General features: G+C 59.4%; 1 protein-coding gene across 4 annotated transcripts; it reads right to left on the bottom strand.

Moving 5' to 3' along the window:
* Nucleotides 1–1,813: 1,813 nt before the first annotated feature.
* Nucleotides 1,814–18,056, bottom strand: BCL2L1 (BCL2 like 1). 4 transcript variants are annotated; one of them, XM_065645617.1, is made up of 3 exons: nucleotides 17,887–18,056; nucleotides 16,374–17,036; nucleotides 1,814–2,294 (listed from the first exon to the last, which is right to left on the bottom strand). In XM_065645617.1, exons 2-3 carry the CDS (start codon nucleotides 16,926–16,928, stop codon nucleotides 2,157–2,159), a joined length of 693 nt encoding a protein of 230 aa, XP_065501689.1. In that variant the 5' UTR covers nucleotides 16,929–17,036; nucleotides 17,887–18,056; the 3' UTR covers nucleotides 1,814–2,156. The 4 variants fall into 4 exon arrangements, with proteins under 4 accessions (XP_065501689.1, XP_065501688.1, XP_065501687.1 ...); XM_065645616.1 differs by lacking the exon at nucleotides 17,887–18,056 and adding an exon at nucleotides 17,636–17,719; XM_065645615.1 differs by lacking the exon at nucleotides 17,887–18,056 and adding an exon at nucleotides 17,283–17,369.
* Nucleotides 18,057–18,935: the final 879 nt, after the last annotated feature.

The raw sequence follows: 18,935 nt of genomic DNA, 5'->3' as shown, positions 1-18,935 counted from the left end.
CTCAGCCTGGCGTGGTATCTCAGGAAGCCCCTGCAGCTGGGACGGTCCCATCCTCGGCTCCGTGCTGGGGCATCACTCGGTCCCTGGCTCTGTGTGGCTCCAGCTGTGCCAGGGTGAGGGGTCCTGTCCCTGTGCCAGGTCCTGCAGCAGCACTGGGTGCAGGTGGATGGGGCTCTAGGAGGCTGGCGCCAGGGCTGGTGGTTCTTGGGGACCAGGAAGGGAAGATGTCACCTCAACGCTGACGCCATGTGGGTGCCCTCTACCCCAGCAGCGGCCGCTGTGGCTGCAGCTCCGCGGCAGCTTCCCCCAGCGCCCACGGGATGGTGCTCGTGTCCGTGGCCTCCCATGGGCTCCATGTCCCCAGGGCTTGGGCCATCCCTAGCAGGTGGCCAGACGGCACTCAGCTGGGGCTCACACCCTGCAAAGATGATCCCCCGAACCCAAAATCTACCCAAATTCCCACCCCCTGCCCCGCCAAACTCTGGCGCTTGCAAAGACCACAGCAGCACCAGCAGCTCCAAGGACAAGACTTTATTAGTGGACTCACCTCCACCTGCAAAACCGAAGCATTCGACGGGATAATTCTAATTCTCATGTTCCCTGTGGAGGATCCACTCCCAGTGCCACAGGCTCCGGGAGCAGATCCTCCACGGGGAACACGAGCCCGTGCTCAGCGTGGCCAGACAGGACCCTCTTGGCACGGCCCCACACATAAATACAGACAGACAAGATAACAAAAATAGCATTAAAGAGTATTCACAAATGAATTAAAAACTACTCGGATATGTACAGCAAGAGCGTGGGCGGTATGTACATAAGACAAGCCCGGATGGACAGCTGGAGCTGTTGGTGATGGTCTCCGAAGGATGAAAGGTTATTTTTTGAAGCTAATTTCAGCTCAAAGCTCAGTGGTCCCGTGTTCCCGCAGCAGCAGGAGCAGCATGGAGTGGCAGGACAGGGGGGAAACTGGGCACCTCTGTCACTGCATGCACCTGTCACAGCCATGCTATGGGGACAAGGATCTGCCTGCGCTACAGGGACCAGCAGCAACTGGGGTGTCACAGGAGAGGCCAGCGGCTCCTGCTGTTCCCAAAGCGGGGCCCCAGTGGTGGGGATGGCTCTCAGGTGGTGCTGTCACCTCCCTGGGCTTGCCCCCTCACCCCGACCAGCCATTCTAGATCTGCTGCCTTTCCCTGCTGCCACTCCTGCAAACGGCAGGAGCATTATCCTCTTGTCCCCTCCTTGTCACTCCCCCAGCTCTATTCCTGCATTCGCTGGGTGCTCTGGAGAGCCCCTTGTGCCAGGGCAGGGGCCAGGGAAAGGGCTTCCTGCCCTCATCTGCCTCCTTTGCTGCCTAGAGGGAGCGTGAGGAGAGATGTGCGCTGCCCCACAGCAACCTACATTCAGAGGGGGGAGGAGGATCAGGATCCCTTCACACCAGGGACAGCCCTGGGCCTGACACCATCCTCACACCTGAAACCAGCTCCCAGCAGCTGATGTCTGGGGAGAATGGGGCTCCGGGGCTGAGACAAGGACAGAGCTCGTTGTCCCCAGTCTCTGCCTCTTCCTCCTGGCTCCCGCCACGAGCTCTGCCTAGAGAGAGCAGGGACGGGAAAGGGACACTGTGGAGACAGGGGAGGCACACTGTGGGGATGGGACAGGGACGCTGTGGGAAGCTTGGTCCCGCTCGGCCACCCGCCTCCTCCCAGGCCCCAAGCGTGCCCGAGATGGGGACATGGAGCCTGGTCCCTCGCTCTGGATGGGGAACCTTATATTAGTGACACATCTACACACACGCACGCACTCACACATGCAAAAATAAGTCTGTTTATTCTCTTCAAAGTGATCTAAAGGACCCTGCAGGGCTGGGACACCTTCTAGCCAGTCCTGCCCCCGGCTGCCTGGGCCTCGCCAGCGCTGGGAGCTGTCGGCTGAAGTGCTGCATCAGTCGCAGCGCCTTTAAAACACAACGGAATGGTAAATAAGAGGGCTTACGCTAAAAGGAGCTGGCGGCACAAGAGAGAAAGCTCCGAGGAGCAGGGCACTCGCCCGGGAAGCGGGGGGGCTGCTCCCGGTGACGGTGCTCGGGAGCGGAGTGTAGTGGATGTGGTGGTGAAGGTGCAGCCGTCCCGGTGCCAGGGGGATGCGGTGGTGGGTCACTTGCGGCTCAGCAGGGATCCCAGCAGAAGCACGCCTGCCACCGTTGCCCCAGTCAGGAGCCACTTGTTGAAGGTCTCCTGGCCCTTCCTCACCTCGGCAGCAGCATTGTTCCCGTAGAGGTCCACAAACCGCCCCTGTGGGAAGAGAGCAGCAGTGAGCAGAGAAAGGGGAGCGCAGGGTCCATCAGTGCCGCTTTCTGGGGCTCCTTCCCTGCTGCGGGGCAGTTCAGAGGGGCAGAGGCAGCGGGAAGGGGTGGGAAGGGGTGGAAGGTGCCAGGTCCTGCCAGCAGGAACACAGTGCTGGGGACTGGGTGGGTGACAGACACCTTGTGCTTCCTCGCTCTGAATCATGCACAGAGGGTGATGGGGAAGCACAGGACCAGTCATTAGAGAAGGGGATGCCAGAAAGGATTTGCAAGGAGAAGAACCATGAGGGCAGGGGACACGTCATGTGCTCTGGGCTCCCTAAATCAGCATCCAAGTGTGACACAAACCATTGCAGCAGGAAAACGTGGGGCTGTGTTCCACGGCGAGGCCCGGGCAGCAGCAGGTTGATGCCTCGGGTTGCAGCAGGAACACACAGTGTGTCAACTCCACTGCCCCTGGGTCAGAACTTTAACAGGTACTCAATGGACACCTCTTTTAGGATTAGTTTTCCTGACTCCTCTTAGAAGCAAATGGTCAAAACCCAATAGTCAAACAGCCTCTCCAGATAAACACTGACGCCAAGAACTGAACTATGTACAATACTAAACTGCAAAGCTCTATTGCAAGCAGATTTTGTAAGGTGTGCCTTACATTTTGTAAGGTGAGCCTCACAGATCCTCCCTGTCTGCACTGCTGCACCCCAGCAAGACAAACACCCCACAGCCCAGCTGTCGTGGGTTACACAGCAGCACCATCCGTATTTGTGAGTCCCTGCAGCCATGGTGGCCACGCCGGGTCACGAAGCTCCTGCCTTCCCTGGGGTGTTGGGAGAGCTTGGCCAGGAATGCGGCCGCTCCGGAGCTGCCCGGCCACACCGGCCACCTCCAGCCCTTCATCGCCGGGAGCAGATTTCACCCATTCCACCGTGCAGCAAACTGCTGCAGCCCCTTGACCTCAGAGGCAGGCAGGTGACAGGGCTGGAGACAGATGGCCTGGACAGAAGGAGGGCACAGAGAGAAAGACCACCAGAGCTGAACTGCTCCCAGAAACAGGCTCTTGGGGAGCGTATCTGCCCCCTGCACTGGTGCAGCACCCCTGGGCATGATGCCAGCCCTCCTGCTCCCCCGGGCACCTTGGGCCACTGTGAGGACAGAGCTGCTGGGGGACCCAGGCACCACAGGGACAGTCCCTGGGCAGCCCACACCAGCTGCTCCCAGTTTATCAGGGCTGAGCAGGAGCCCTGGGGCTTGGGGAGCGGGAGCTGGAAGCGCCAGACTTGGGGACAGCAGGCAGCTCAGTGACAGCAGGGGATCGGTGCTGTCACACCTCCAGCCCGTCTTCCCGGCAAGTCCCCTGTTCCCCGATAAGTGAACACAGTTCCAGTAACCCGGCTGCTCTGGGAAAGCAGAGATAAGCCTGGCTGACGCTGAGCTTGTGTCATGCCTCTCCCTGACCTCCACGGGCAGGGGCAGCATCCCTCCCCACAGCCTGTGATAAAGCCACGGTGCCCAGATCCCGTCTGGGATCCAGAGGCTCTTTGGGCAGGTGCCTCTCCATTCCTCCCAGAAATGCAGTGCCTGTCCCCAGACCCCCAGCACAGCCCCGGCGCAGTCACAGCTCGCAGGGCAGCTCCTCACCGTGCCACAGACGCACCAGCCAGCTCACATGTGGGTTTTCAGCTCCTTTGCTCCCAGCCGTGTCCCTCTCCTTGGCCACAGGTACCTGAACAACCGCCCAGGCGAGCTGTGCACCCCAGCACCCACCACTGCTCCTGTACCTTCACCCCACACCATCCCAGCACCACCGACCCCCCCGTTGCCTTCACACCCCCTTCACCGTGAGGAGGTATCAGCAGACCTGGGGACAGAGTGCTGGGACAACAGGGACTTTGCCAACTCACCCCAGGGCATGTGGCTGCTGTCACCTTGCTCTGAGTCCTCTTAAGGGATGTGACAACCGTCCCCATGACTCCAGCCACCTACACAGAGCAGCAGAAGGCAGCGCGGGCTCTGCCAAGGTGCTGGATCGCAACGCAGCCCTGCAGGGACAGGCAGGACAGGGGGTCACAGGCAGGTGCCATCCAGGGACAAAGGTGAGGGCAGCTGGCCATTGCTGCCTGCTGCTGCCCGCTGCCAGCCCCACTGCTCACCAGCATGAAGGGCACGGAAACAGCCAGGGATGTGCTGTGAGAGAGAGATGGGAGAAGAGTCCAAACCCAAGGAGGGGATATTTTCAATTATGGCAGAGGAAATCCCTGTGCTGATAGGTGGTGACAAGCAGCACAGCAGTGACAGCCCCACGAGCAGGCTGCTGGCGACGGAGGTGACAGGAACGGGACAGAAGGCATGGGCTCATCCAAAACCAGTCCTAAACATCCCTCAGTACTGGGGGATCCTTGCACCCAAGAGGAGGCTACATCCAATATGCTACATTCCCTCCGAAAAAGCCACTTTGTTTGGGGATTCAGTAACACCTGCCCCACCGAGCCCCACGTAGGCTCCTCCTGACCCACGAGAGGCTGTGGAGGTGGAAGGGGCTGGCAGCAGGACCAGCCCCAGGACGGGCCCCCCTAGAGCAGGGAGCCAGAGAGCGCTGGCAGCCACCTCCACGCCGCCTTCTCCACGGTATGTGCCCTGAGCTTGGGGAAAGGCAGTTCCAAGAAGCGTGTTTTGAAGCCCTTACTTCTAAGAAAAGGAAGTGTTTGCTGAACAAGAGATAAATGGCAGATGTTGAACCAAGAGCTATCGGGTGCTACAGGCGGAGAGGGGCACGACAGGAGCTCCGCGTGGGCAGGGAGGGGACGCGAGCCCCTCGGCTTCCCCTGGGAGCTCAGTGGGGGCCGCAGAGGAGGACGCCTTGTCCTTCCCTGGCGAAGCCATCCCCAGGATCTGCCACAGCTCAGCCCCTGCACAACTGCAATCCCAGATGTGTCCCCTGGGAATGGCAATCCCAGAGCAGGGGTGGTGGGAAACAGGCAGGCGTGTGTTCCTCCCCACCGGCTGGGTGCGAGCTGGGGAACAGCAGCTTGTGTAGTTCCCACACCGCCCTGCGCTGCTACCGCTCAGCACCTGAAACCCAGTGCTCCCAGTACCGATTCTGACCTCTCTGCTCTGGTGTTTGGGATCTCAGGCTTGTCCAGACACGTCCAGATATTTCTGGCCTCCTCCAGTCACCTTTATCTGAGAGGAAATATTTGGAATTCCTGAGTTGCTCACAAGGACTATGGCAGCAACAGCACGTCAGTGTCTCAACCATGTCTCAAGCTCCCTCCCTGCGTACCCGTGGGCCCCTTCCAGCTCGGAGAGGACAGGCTGTTCCCTGCCCAACGTGGTCACATCCCCTTCGCCAGCCCAGGGACAGCCACCTCCAAGGGGAGAATGCTCTGGGGCGGGAAAGGAGGAAGCAGCGAGAGGTTTTGCCTACGCAAAAGGCAATCCCCCGGCTTTGCCTCCCCCCCGCCAGCGCTGAGGAAGGACATGGTATTTTCTTGCTGGAGACTAAACCAGTATTTGCTGTGGGAACTTCCCTCCAGCTGCACATGCACAGCAGAAGATGGGGTACCTGGAGATCCAGAGTCCACCGGTGCCCGTGGTCCTGCAGAACAGGGAGGTTCTGCAGCACCAAGGGCTCTCGAGACACCTGCAGTGCCCCGAATCATGCCCCACTCCCAGGGGGACACAGCCACCACGAAAATATGGCCCAGTGAGGAAACACAGCACTGTGGTAGAGAGGAAAGAGGAGCAGGGCTGACCCCAAGTGCTCTGTCCTGGGTGGGAGAGCAGATTAACCAGGCAGGAGGTACAGCTGAGACAGCATTTGCATCCTGGCCTGGAAGTGGGACAGGGAAGACCTCAAGCTTCAGCAGCAGCAGAGGCTCCACTGGTTCCATTCACCAGCTCTGCCCCAGCAGCTCCGGGTCCCATTCAGACCCAGTTCCTCTTTCGAGATAAGCCCCAGTGCTTGGGGGAAAGAGGATTTGGTGACACCGACCCATGAGGGCGGTGATAAAACCCACAAGACACGGTGATGAATCCCTGTCTGGTCCCTTGTGAGCCGGGATGGAGTGGGATGGGGAGGGCGGGAGGGGCAGGGCAGTTTGGGTGCTCAAGGCTCCCCTTACACAGGTGAAGGGTACAGAGGTCACCGAGAGAGCGGCACAAAGCTCTGAGAAACAGCAAAGAGCTGGGCTCTACTGGGACTATTCATGGTGAACCAGCGGCACTTGGTCCAACTCTGACAGGGAGACTCCGAGTGCAGCAGGAGCTGCAGCCCCGACTCCCAGCCAAGACACCCACAGCAACCAGCTCAGCATGTACAAAAGCATTTCTACCCAAAATTTTCATGTGTTTCATCAAAAATCAGTTGGTTCTCCAAAACCTCCTGTGGGATAAGTCAGCATTGTTCCCAGACAGATCAAGAGGGGTGCGGAGAGGCTAAGTGCTTTGCCCGGAGTTGCACACAAGCCAATGCATGAGCCACAGCATCTGACTCCCAACCCAGGCATCCTCATCACGAGGCAATGTTTCACTTGAAAACAAGCCTGTTTCTGTTCTACCTTTGCCGTCACTACAGCTGTGTTACTGCTAACAGGTCTAACGCCAATCACCGGCCAGGAGAGGAGTCAGCTGGACGACCAGACATTTGTTAATGAGATACTGGGAAGAGTTTTGTGCTGAGCAGCGAGACAAGGGTGGAAACAGCAAAGCAGCAGCTCAGTGCAGACCACAACAAAGCACCGACAGCAACCTGCTCCCTGAGCCCTGCCGGGCTGCCAGCTCACCGCGTGGGACTGGCATATGCAAACCTGGAGGTGAAGCACAGGAGGGAAAAGGCAGCTGAGATCTTTGTTAAAAAAAAAAAAAAAAAAAAAAAAAAGAAAACATAAGTATTCCCAAAGGCTGCCACTGGGATCCTGTAAACACAGCTTGGCGGGTCCCTACGCACTGTGAAAGTGGAAGAGACATCCCAGAGGTTCTCCCTCCATCTTGCTCCCTCCGACACCGCAGCCACACGTGGCCCCCGCTGCCCTCAGCCCTGTCCAAAGCCCAGCACCAAAGCGGGGGGCAGCAGGGACACCGAGCATGCCCGTGCCTGTCACACTGCACTGCGGTACTGGGACCAGGTCAACGCGAGCCCTGGACACTGGGGCAAGCCAAGGAAACCTGCCATCCCAGACAGAGGTCTCGGAGTTCCTCCAGACCCCCAGTTCACCCCACTGGTCCTGTCAGCACCCTGGGCAGGCTGAGGAGGGGCTGGGGAAGGGGCTCTGGGGACAGTGCCCTGGCAGGTGCAAGGGCTCCAGAGACCCAGCTCTGACTGTTATGCAAATGGTGACCTCCAGGGAAGCAGCTGCTGATCTCCATGACAATGGCACAGAATTGCCACCCGCTGGCTGCCACTGTGGCCCTGGGAGCAGGTGCTGGGGTGCTTGGGGACTGAGGTGCTCAGGGATTGGGGTGCTCTGGGATTGGGGTGCTCTGGGATTGGGGTGCCGCCCCTGGCTGAGCTCCAGGACTCTGCATGCAGAGAAACCCATGACCCTCAGCCATAAATGCAAAAGGGTTAAATAAATAAGCACATCCCCACTTCGCTCTCCTCCCCGCAGCCACACACAGAGCGGGGCTGCAGCCTGCAGTGGGGCCCACCAGACCTGTGGGGCTCCAGCCCAGAGCCAGCTCTTTTCTAAGCAGAAACAACCCCTCACCGGCACATTCCAGCCCTAATCCTCGCCACGGCAGCCTCCTGTCAAACTGGTTTCATCACCAGCTCCAGGGAACCTGCAATAACCCCACACCATTCAGTACAATTTCAGCATTTCCCAAATAGATGAAAGGGGCTCCGGTGACAGCTGTAAGCCCTGTCCCTTCCCCAGGAGGCAGCACGAGATGGAGAGCAGGGAATTGTGCTCTGCGCTCCAGAAATCTGCTGAAACATTCATGTGTATTAAAGCAAATGACTAATCTACTTGCATCCATCTTTCATCAGCGTTTCTCCCAGCACTGAGCAGGCCGAGGGCTCCCGAAGGTGCTGAAGCCCCAGCCGGCGCCGGGCACGCTGGCAGGGACGAGGCTCCGGTACAAAGGCACAGCGAAGAACACGCTGGCTGAGCCGGATCCACTCAAGAGATTAGCACCTGCTGGGAATGGGATTGTTTTCCAAAGGGCATTAAGTGGAATAGTCCGAGAAAAGACGGTCTCTCTGATGCTTTTCCCCACTGGACAGATGGTGTCTGAGCCCCGGCAGGCAGAGCAGCCTTTGTGTGAGGGGCGCGCGCGGGGGGCAGGGACGGCTCCTGCTTTCATTTCACGGTTCTCCAGTGCCAGCTCTCTGCGCCGGACCTCACTCGGCAGGGTCCCCCGCACCCGGGGCACGAAGCTCAATTTTCACCTTGTCATTGCTTTTCCCAGACGTCACAGCTCCTGTGCAATCGTGCCCTTGTGTAACTGTGGGGAAACCTGTGCCGAGGAGATGTGCGGGGCTCACGTGTGCCTGTCTGCAGAGCCATGTTCCCTCCCGGCCGGGGGCTGAGTCCTGTGGTGCCAACGGCTCCCCCAGGCCCCCGACTGCACTGTGAGCCTCACCCCAAACCCTCCCTGCGGGGAACGGCGGCATCACCAGAGCGTGAGGCCACGTGCAGGGATGGTCCCCGGGGGAGAGAGATCCCCGGGAAGGGCCACCTGCTTCTCCCACCTCGAGCCACTCGTCACCAGCATCCCGGAGGAGCGGCGGTCGAGCCCCAGTGCCTCACGAGGCTGCTGTAATTCCGACATGCCACTTGAATGAAAAAGGGGAAAGGGTGGAGGTGCAGGAAGAGGAGGAAGATGTGCTCATTCTGTTTTCACTTCCTGTTAGTCCACATGAAATCTCAAATGATCCAGGCCATTGAGTCCCCCACAGCAAAACCCTCGCAGGCTGGAGGGCAGGAAGCAGAGCAGGCAGCTGATGCAGCAAACGCGGGAGAGCTGTGTGGCACGAGAAGGAGACTTTGTGCTCTGCCCTGGGCTCCTTCATACGTGTTGTTGCATGAAATAATCACTGGCTGGTGCACTGGAAGCTTCTAAATGAGGTCAGCTGCTCTAATAAAAGATATTAGCACTCTGGCAAGTTTAATACGCTGGTGAGCCAGGATAGAAGCACTTGCAACGCTGCTATGACGGCTGATTTACAGGTAGCAACACCTCATTTTCTCCGTACATTAGTCAGACACTACCCAAGGCCACATACACACCCAGCTCCCACGTCCCAGCCCAAACCCCGAGGCAGCTCCCCACAGGTGACACACACAATAATGTCATGTACTGCCACTAGCCATGTTCCTGTACCGCACTCGGAGGGTCCCCGACCTTCCTCAGCCTCGACGGTGGCAAAAACCAGAGAGATGTGCAACTGGCACGAGCATCATCTAGAGAACCAGGGCAGTGATGCAGAGAGCTGTCCCACCAGGGTCAGCTGCATCCAAACCAAACCAGCTCTGCGCCAGCCCAGGCCTCTTCTCTGAGCTTCCCAAAGAGCCCAACAAGGAAGAAAACCTGAGAAAATCCATCCATGCTCCTTGGGGAAGCTCCATGCTCCCCTCAAGTGCACGGTACTACCCCCAACAGACACGGCCCTCTCAGCTCTGCCTCTCGCGCAGCCCCGGCTTGAGCAGCTCCTGCTCAAAGCCCTGACAAAATGTCACATTTCAGAATATTTGATTTTGGTCTTAAGAGCACCTGCCTGGCAGCGATACAGGCAGGGAGAACCTGCCTGCTCTTTGTTCTCGGCCAGGTGGAGCACGGAGCAGAGGACACCTGCCTCAGTTTCCCCCAAGCCTGGGAGCAGGGCTGCGAGCCGGTGAGCTCCGGGACCATCCTAACAGCTGAGCCTGGCCCCACTCCCACCAGAGGCTCCTCGTCTCCAGGGCTCATCTCCCCAAGCAGGATGCTGATGCCAGAAGCTAGCTACTAATTGGATCTACTTAAATCAGAAGCTCCGTCTGCAGACGCAGCTGAAACACAAGCTTGAGCAGGAAGGAGGATAATGCAATAAATTCAAGCAGCTCTCCCCAAGGGAATCACACAGACCCTGAAACCTCCCTCTGCGCAGATACTGCCTACTACCCAGCCCTGGGCACACTGGCTGCACGCAGGGGCAAGCGGCATGGAGAATAACCAGCCCAAAGGCGGCCGAAACGCCGTGCTTGCCCAGCTCCCTGCTCTACTGGGACGGACACCGGTTAGAGTACCACGTTCCAACAGTCCCCGTGGCCACAGGAACCTCTCTGGTTAATGCTCCGAACCCCGCTCCTCCCTCCCACGCTCTCCCGGAGGCACCAGCAGCGTTGATGCGCTGGGTTTCCCATTAAAGAGATCCTGAGAGACAGCACTGGGCTGGTACACGTGAGCACGTGTCCAAGAGAAGACGCGGGCGGCTGGAGCGACGCGGCTGCGCTCCCGCCTGCAGGCAGTCCTTCCCAGTGCCGCTCAGCCCTTGCATTCCTCTTTTGCTAACTAAATTAAACATGAAGATAAAATAAGCAAAATACCTAAAAATAAGAAATAAACCGAGCATTTCTACAGCACAACTAGGTCACGGCTCCCCAGCATGCAAGTCGTAGCAGCCACGGCTCAGCCCCTCGAGCCTCCCAGATTCAAACCTGACATCTCTCTGCAAAGGCTGCGTCCCGAAACCCACACCTGGTCCCCGGTGAGCCCAGCTGGAGCCATCTGCTAACGGCTGTGCCTCCCGCAGCCCCGACCTGCGCTCCGCCGGGCGCTGCTGCAGCCAAGGGGAAGCCCCTTGTCCCCCCCCGACCGTGGCCAGGGCCACCGCACATCCCCACACTGCCCCCAGCAAAGCCCCCGCCTCCCCCACCACAGGGGAAAGCTTTTGCACGCCCTGGGAATGCAGGTCCCCTCACTGAAGCCCCTGGCATCCCAAGGACGATCAGGAGTGGACTGCAGAGGGATTTTGCACCAAACACCCCCCTGCACATCCGAGCAGGTGGGGAGCAGGGAGGATGGTTGGTTTCCCTGTCCAAGGCCAGGGCAGCAAACCAAGGAGTGCCCTGGCACCGACAGCCACCGCTTCCCTTTCATGCCTCCATTATCTGTGTTAATCTTTAGTTGCTCAGAACAATAGTGTTTAAGGGTAAGATTCCTCTCGGGAGGGTGGAGGAGGAGAACGCTGCTGCTTTCCTGAAGGCAAAGCCACTCCGCAGATGAGACCTTTGCGCCGCATCAGCCAGGAGACAGGTCCAGATCCCGACTGCTCTGGGGGTGACAGGAGGGGAGGGAGCAGCTGCCCCCAGCCCCTTCCCGCTCCCACTGCAGGAGCCACCATTAATCCCTCGCCTCTCGGTTCAGCAGGTCTGCAACACTTGTACAACCAATACTCATCCCTTCCCTTCCCCCAGCTCCTCCGGGGAACACTCCAGCTCCACAGTTAGTGGGGAAAGAGCTGCTGGAGGAACACTCCTTGGAATGGCAGGGTGGGACTAGGCTCACAGCTTGGGGAAAATCAAAAGCGAAGCTTAAGCAAAGGCCTGAAGCATCACATGTAGGCCACAGGCACGTGGCTGCTCCTGGGGGTGACCCACGTACACAAACCAAACAGGAGCTCCGCATAGGTTGGGGAGCACTCGGGGCATGTACAGAAAACTGCAGCTTCCACAGGGGAAAAAAGAGCCCGTTGCTGCTGAAATGGGGACAGGGCCCAGGCAGCACTCGGGGCACCCAGCTCCACTTTCAGACAGGAGCGGAGTGATTGGGATGGCCGACGTGAGCGAGAGCAGTTGTAAGCAGCAAGAAACAGTTTGTTAATTATTTCACAGGTCTTTTTTTAAATGACATTCCATTCTCTGGATTAAAGGACCTCCGAGTGCTTTACAAACCCGAGTTCCCAGCGGCTCCCCTGGGAGGGAACGCCGTCCCTTTTGCTGTGGTGGGCCGCAGCCAGCCCTGGGCAGTGGCTTTGCCTTCCAGGCGCCTGCTCTAATCACAGATCTGAGGAACGTCATCAAACTGCACTGCACACTCAGAGGCAGTGAGGAAAACAGGCAGGGCCCCAGAGAAGGAGAAGGGGTGAGGAGCGAGGCTCTAGGCCCTGGGTCTAGCGGCAGGAATGCTGCTGTGGGCGGTAGGAAGCGGCAGGGAACTCATTCCAATGGCATTTCCTGGAGAGCGCGGCACAGCAGCCTCCCAGGTCACGGACAGGGCCAGGAGCTGCCGGGATCCACGCACCGAGCCCACATCCCTGGCCGCACCAAGGACACGGCCGTGCCAGGCAGGACAGCCCGAGCCAGGACCCTGCAGGCAGCAACCGCCAGAGGAACAGCCCGTACTGCAAAGGGACATGAGGGATTCAGCTGGCAAGGGAACGGTATTTTTTTCATCCCAAGCAGGTGATGACAATGGGGGCATCGTCTCAGCTGCAAGGGATCCAGACTGTAAAATAGTTAGAGGACAAACTGGAAAGCGATAGCCCAGCGAAGCTGTGCAGAGCACTGCTTGGGATTCAGCTCAGGGACAGCAAAGCTGCAGCCGCCTCCCAGAGCCACCCCTGCCACACATTGGCCAGCAAGTGGATCTCAAAGGGGATCAGCAGCACCGGGACACCCCCAAAAACTGACACGTTAACCCGTGGTGGCTGCAGGGAGTCACGCAGGATCCCTAGGCAATGGCACGAGGCCACAAAGCATTTCTGAAGAGCTGAGAATCAAAGCATTGCTCTCAACCTGAAACCATTGAGAAGGCTGGAACAAGAGCACAGGACGAAATCCCAGCTGCAATCTGTCATATGACAAAGGCTGAGTCACTTCCCATCATTCAAGAAAAAAATCAAAAAGATAGAAAATGAGTTTGCTATATTGACATCTTCTAAGGGTTTTCCCCAAACAGAACCGCAAACTTCCAGTCCACCGCAGAGCGACACAACACGTCCGTCCGGCACACCAAGCACACACAGCCCATCCTCCTGCAGCCTGGCCCAGCACGTCAGGATTCAGATGTCACAGATTGGTGACAAAGGTGCTCATTGCTCAGTCCTGGCCTGATACAGCCCCTTCAGGTGGTCCCCACCACACATCCTGCAAATGGGAAACCTCTGGCCTGTGCCCACAGATCTGTCCCCTAGAATCCCCCTTCAAATCCCCCTCTGGATGTGGATTTGCAGGCAGGAGCTGCTGCTCATGTTCCTTTCTCCAGCAGATTACGCACGGTCAGTGCACCTCTGCCTGACAGGCGCTCCTGCTTGCCCTGCACTCCCCGTCCTGCGCTCCCATTTGCCAGATCTCACCCCCAACGACTCCCGATCCCCACGGGATCACTGTTTGAACTCCACAGCTTGTGGAATCTGGTCCTGACCAAAGATGCTGCCCCAGGGAAGCCTCCTCTTTGGCTCTGATGGCTCAGCAAGGCAGCAGCTCTCTTCAGCCCAGGGCTGGTTATTAAATGCCCCCCTTGGGTTCTTCTTGTTTGTTTTCAGTGCCAGATTGCAGAGAAGGCAGCAAATCAATGTAGAGCCAGAAAACATGATAAAATACACCCATGTTAATACTACATAGCAAGATTTACCATTTCCCCCTCGCCTCAAAAAATGGTTTCTCAAGAAAACTGCTGCAGCCCAGCACACAGCAGCCTTCAGAGGCCTCTCCAAAGACAAACGCGCACTCCGCTGCCATCCTACGCTTGCCTTTGTTCCACTGGTGGGGAATGAAACAGCTTCCTACGCGAGCAGGCTGTGCCACACTTGTGATGGAGCCGCGCTCCTTCCCTCTTTCAGAGGGGCTTTCCAGGAAGAGAAACACTGCAGCACTCTAAAACACAAACCACCCACTCCCTGCCACACAGACCTGCCACAACTTGCATCCTTCTCAGCAGGACCTGCCTGCTGCACCTCTCGAGAGAGCTTTGTTTGCATGGGACAGGCTCTAACAGCTCTGATGCACCAAACAGGTTTGCTGTGCAAACAGGGCGGCAGGAGGGGCACCAGTGGGTCACAGCGAGCGCAGGGTGGCACTTGCTCGGTGCGGGGAGAGCTGGCAGCAGGCCAGCAGCTCCCTCCCCGCAGCCGCCAGAGCACAGCGGAGCATCCCCATGTACGTCCCACACGTGAGGCACTCGGGAGCTCCTGCTGCACCAGCCCTTCCCCAGAGCGCATGGCTGTCCCTGAGAGGGGACACATGAAACCTGCGTGTGGAGGGAAGCCATGGCTGAGATGTCAAACAAGCACCGGGTTGGGGTTTGCAACAGGCTGGCAGCAGCCACGCTCTCCAGCCCTTTTTCTGGTGGCTGGTGGGGTGGGATCACCTGCCTTTTCCATCCTGCCTGGCTCCCCCTCAGCCCCAGCAGCAAAGTCAGAGCCCCGTTCAAGGTTAGGAGAGGAGAGCGAGGCCACTGCCGGGGTGGGAAGCACGGCAAGCGGCGATCTTCAAAGCAAGAGCTGGTGGGCGGGTCAGAGGGAGAGGAGTCCTGACCCTTCCGCAATCTGTTGAACAAATATTTGCACCAAACAATGAATTTACAGACAGACACAAAAAAATTGAAGTCTTAACCATGATGGTGGGGGTGGGGAATGGAAGGAGGAGGTATTTCATTCCCCGCAAGCAGGGACCAGTGATTTTCCACCAGTGATTTAATCTAAATCCCCCAGAGAGTTCATTTACAAAAAATCAGATTGCATTATCGCCTAGGTCTCCAGGATACAGCCCAATCACTAACAGCAACAGCCACACTAGCTTGGAAACCTCAATTTGATCACTCAATTCCAAGACTAATCTGTGGCTTTAAAAGCCAAAGCCAGAGGGAGGGGGAAGGAACTCAGCTTTTGACCAGGGTTATCTGCAGGATGAGAGAGCTAATGGGCCAGACAGAGCCGGATGAAATGGGCAGCACATCCTGGGTTATTCATCGAAACCGAAGCCTCTGCTGGAGCAACCCCACCCAGGCAGAGCCCCAGGGCGGCCGCATTCCTGGAATTCCTGCACCCTGCGTGAACCTGCTCCCTTCCCTGGCTGCACCGGCTCCCCCTCTTCTCTGGGATCCCCGGCACCACTGGCCAGGCACCCAGAGCTGAGGAGCTCCCAGGGGCCCCCGTGGCTTTGCTCTGCCAGGAGGGCGCAGAGCGCAGCATGGGGCTCAAAGGTTCCTGTCTCCCCCAGACACAGGGGCTGCTGATGGACTGGGAGATGGAGGGGGCTGGGAGGGAGCCAATTCCCCACCGTTTAGATGCTAACACCTGACAGCGTGAACTCTTCCCACTGTGCACCAGCAAAAGGTTACACCAGCAGGGAATCACTAAAATGCAGAAGTAGAAAGAAAACTCAGGCATCTGTAGGTCGTGTACCTCCCGCTGGCAGTCCCAGGCAGCACCGCGCAGCCGGACCCGGCATCTCAGGAATGCTTCCTGCAGAAATGCTTATTCATGTTAATACCTCACGGCTAGCGTCCTGGGCTCTGCTGCTGGGGCAGCTGGGAGCGTGACTCCCTGCCAAGGAAAAGGCAGCTGCAGGTCGAGCAGCTCCCCAGCTCAGCACTGGCTCCTGCTGCACCATTTACACAGACCCAGCAGCCCACCCGCCCACATCTGTGGTGGGATTCACTGCACTGTGCGCACAGCTGAAGGCAAAGTCTTGTCTCCAGAATGAAGAAGTGGCTGTTAGCCCAGCAGACCGCAGGCCGGCCCACCGGAGCACTGTGCCGGGAGAGGAGGAAGCTCCACTCCCTGCTGGTAAATGCCCGAGAGCAAGGGCTGCTCCCGCTTGAAGAACAAGCTCGGATGACATTAGATTTCCAAAGGCTCTTGGAAAACAGGTCTTTTATGTAACATCCAGGGAGAAGGAGAAGAAACAGGGACGGAGGAGGACACATCTGAGCATAAACTGTGTCACCGTGGTGAACTGACCCTCTTGGGGCAGAGGGTTAAGAGCAAAGAAGGAAAGGCCACACGCCCCTTTATCTCCCTGCAAGGCCTAGGACATGCAGTAGCACAAACATTGCGGGGAGCTGCACTCCGGTTCGACCGGCTGCGCTGCTGGCCTGGAGCGAGGGAGGACACGGGCAGCCATCCCCACCACACAGGAGCTCTTACCCATCCGCCATTCTCCTGGATCCAGGGGTCTAGGTGGTCGGTCAAGTACGTGGTCATCCAAGACACAATGCGTCCCACCAATACCCGCATCTCCTTGTCAACGCTCTCCACGCACAACGCTCCTCCGAAGGAGAAGAAAGCCACGATGCGGCCCCAGTTCACTCCATCACGGAAGAGTTCGTTCACTACCTGCTCAAAGCTCTGATACGCTGTGCCGGGGGTGATGTGGAGCTGGGAAGTGAGGTCGCTGAATGCCCGCCGGTACCTCAGCTCAAACTCATCCCCCGCCTCCCTCAGCGCCTGCCTCACGTCGGCTGTTTGAATGATTTCATGGACTTCGAGGCCGCTCCGGTGCACGGCAGCTCCGTTCACTACGTGGCTGGGGGGCGGGTGCCAGGAGGGGCTCCCGTTGAGGACGCCGTCCATCTCGGCCTCCTCCGCAGCAAAGTCAGTCCTGTTCTCATCCTCCTCCTCCAGCTGACTCCAGCTGTATCCCTTCTGTGAGAGCTTGTAGGAAACAAAGTCAATCACTAACTCCCGGTTACTGCTGGACATTTTCACACCTGAGACACCCTCAATGAGTCCATGGTCCAGAGCACAGGCAGATCAGCACTTAGCAGGTCCCGACTCTGCTCTTCTTCAGGACCGATGGCAACATCTGACCTTTGCACGGACAAACACCAGACAAGAGAGGAAAGAAATGGTTAACGCCACAGCTCTTACATGCACCCGTGCCATTAACACCGATAGCTTATCGTTACACTGAGATCATCCCCCGGCTTTATGCCGAGACTCAGGGTCACCGGATTGAAGCCGCACAGAAAACCGACTGCGACACCCCCCTCCCAGGAAACCGGCCCCGGGGAGCCCCCCGACTCTTTCCGAGCAGCCCCCGGCCCCGGGTCTCACCGGGTGCAGGCGCTGCCTGGCGGGCCGGACCGGGGCGGAGGCGGCTCTCGCTCTGCTGGGGCTGCGGACCGGGCCCGGCCGCGCTCCGCCAGTCCCGGAGGCGGCCCCGCCCCCGCCCGCCCCGGCCCCGCCCGTTAAAGGGCCCGGCTACCCCCGCCCCCCTCCGCCGGCGTTGCCCAACGGCGGCCGGCGGAAGCGCTCAGGCAGCGTTGCCCAAGGGTTACGGCAGCCCCGTGCGGGGCCCGGTTTGCCGGTAACCACCCCCACCCCGGCTGGAAACGGCTCGCCACCAGGGCCGGGCTCGCAGGGCACGGCCCGCCCGGGGCTGCCGCCGCCTAGCCCTGCGTTCTTACGGGAGCGGTTCCGGTGGCGGCGGTTACCGGGGGCACACCGGGCCCTGCAGGGGCCGCCCCCCCCGGCCACCGTACCCGCGCGGGGCGGGGCGGCGAGCACGGGGCCCGCGCACGAGGACCCACACGGCGCCCGCCCCTCAACCTCCAGCCAATCACCCGCCGGGAGAGCCCCGCGGGGCGGGGCACGGAAACGGCTTCTCCCATTGGTTGATCCGCACGTCGCTCAAGGCTTGCCCTACTCCGCCCCTCACCTCGGCGGCCGGTGGAGGGTCCCGCTTCTTCCCGCCCCTGTCCCGCGGGCCCGGCTGGCAGGGTCGCCGGGAGCCCCGCCGGGCCTCGGCCCGCTCAGCAGTCCCCGGGCTGCCTCCGCATCTCCCGCCAAACGGCCGCCGCGCTCCTGGGCCGCGCCGGGGGGGTTCAGTAGGCTGGGAGGGGGCAGGAGGGGGCGGTGCGCATGCGCAGAGAGGGCGGGGCGGGAGCGTCCGTTAGGCGTGCGCGGAGCGGCTTGTGCTAGTGCGCAGGCGCGGGGTGCCGGGCGGAGGGTGGGGCTCTAGCGCCGCCTGTCGGTTGCACCGCCGGGCCCGGGACCCGCCTGTCGGTAGAGCAGTCCCGGTTTGCAGAGCCTGCCGTCTGCCTTACTCGCTGCTACGGGGAGCTTTGTGCGGCACTTGGGGTATGTAACGTCGCCGAAAGGGCACTTTCCTCCCTGGCGGTGCTCGCTGGAAGGGGTGGGTGGTGGAATCCGCCTTCCCGGGGTCACGCCGGCACAGGACAAGGCGGTGAGCGAGCCGGCAGGCGGCCTGTGCCGGAGCGGGAACACCCGCGGCGGGAGAAACACAAAACCCCGTTACGTGCTCATTGAAAGCCGCCGGGGACCCGCCCGCCGCCCGCTGATAGGCCGGCTCCCGACAATGCGCACAGCGCTGCCTCGTCTGATTGGCCGGGCTCGCCCCGCGCGGTGCCTTGTGGGAGTTGTGGTTGTGGGGAGGCGCGCGGGCGCTGCATTCATAGAATGTAGAATCGTAGCATCATTTCGGTTGGCAGAGGCCCTCAGGATCATCGATTCCAACCGTTAACCCAACTCTGGCACTAAACCATGTCCCTGAGAACCTCGTCTAAATGCCTTTTAAACTCCTCCGGATGGGGCGGTATGTGTGAGTTAAAATCTGAACCTCCCCTGGCACAACTTGAGGCCATTCCTTCTTGTCCCATTGCTTGCTACTTGGGACCAACGCCCTCCATGCTACAACTTCCTTTCAGGCAGTTTCAGAGAGAGGGAAGGTTTCCCCTCAGCCTCCTG

Source organism: Caloenas nicobarica, chromosome 15 (assembly GCF_036013445.1).
Source record: "Caloenas nicobarica isolate bCalNic1 chromosome 15, bCalNic1.hap1, whole genome shotgun sequence".
Lineage (NCBI taxonomy): Eukaryota > Metazoa > Chordata > Aves > Columbiformes > Columbidae > Caloenas > Caloenas nicobarica.
This window is presented reverse-complemented; position numbering and strand designations above follow the sequence as displayed.

Bases quoted from the DNA above. Each gene is read 5' to 3' on its own strand.
- BCL2L1 (XM_065645617.1), bottom strand. From the start codon at position 16,928: ATGTCCAGCAGTAACCGGGAGTTAGTGATTGACTTTGTTTCCTACAAG. The intron at 2,295-16,373 runs GTAAGAGCTCCT...CTCTTCCCACAG, and splicing joins TCCAGGAGAATGGCGGATGG to GGGCGGTTTGTGGACCTCTA.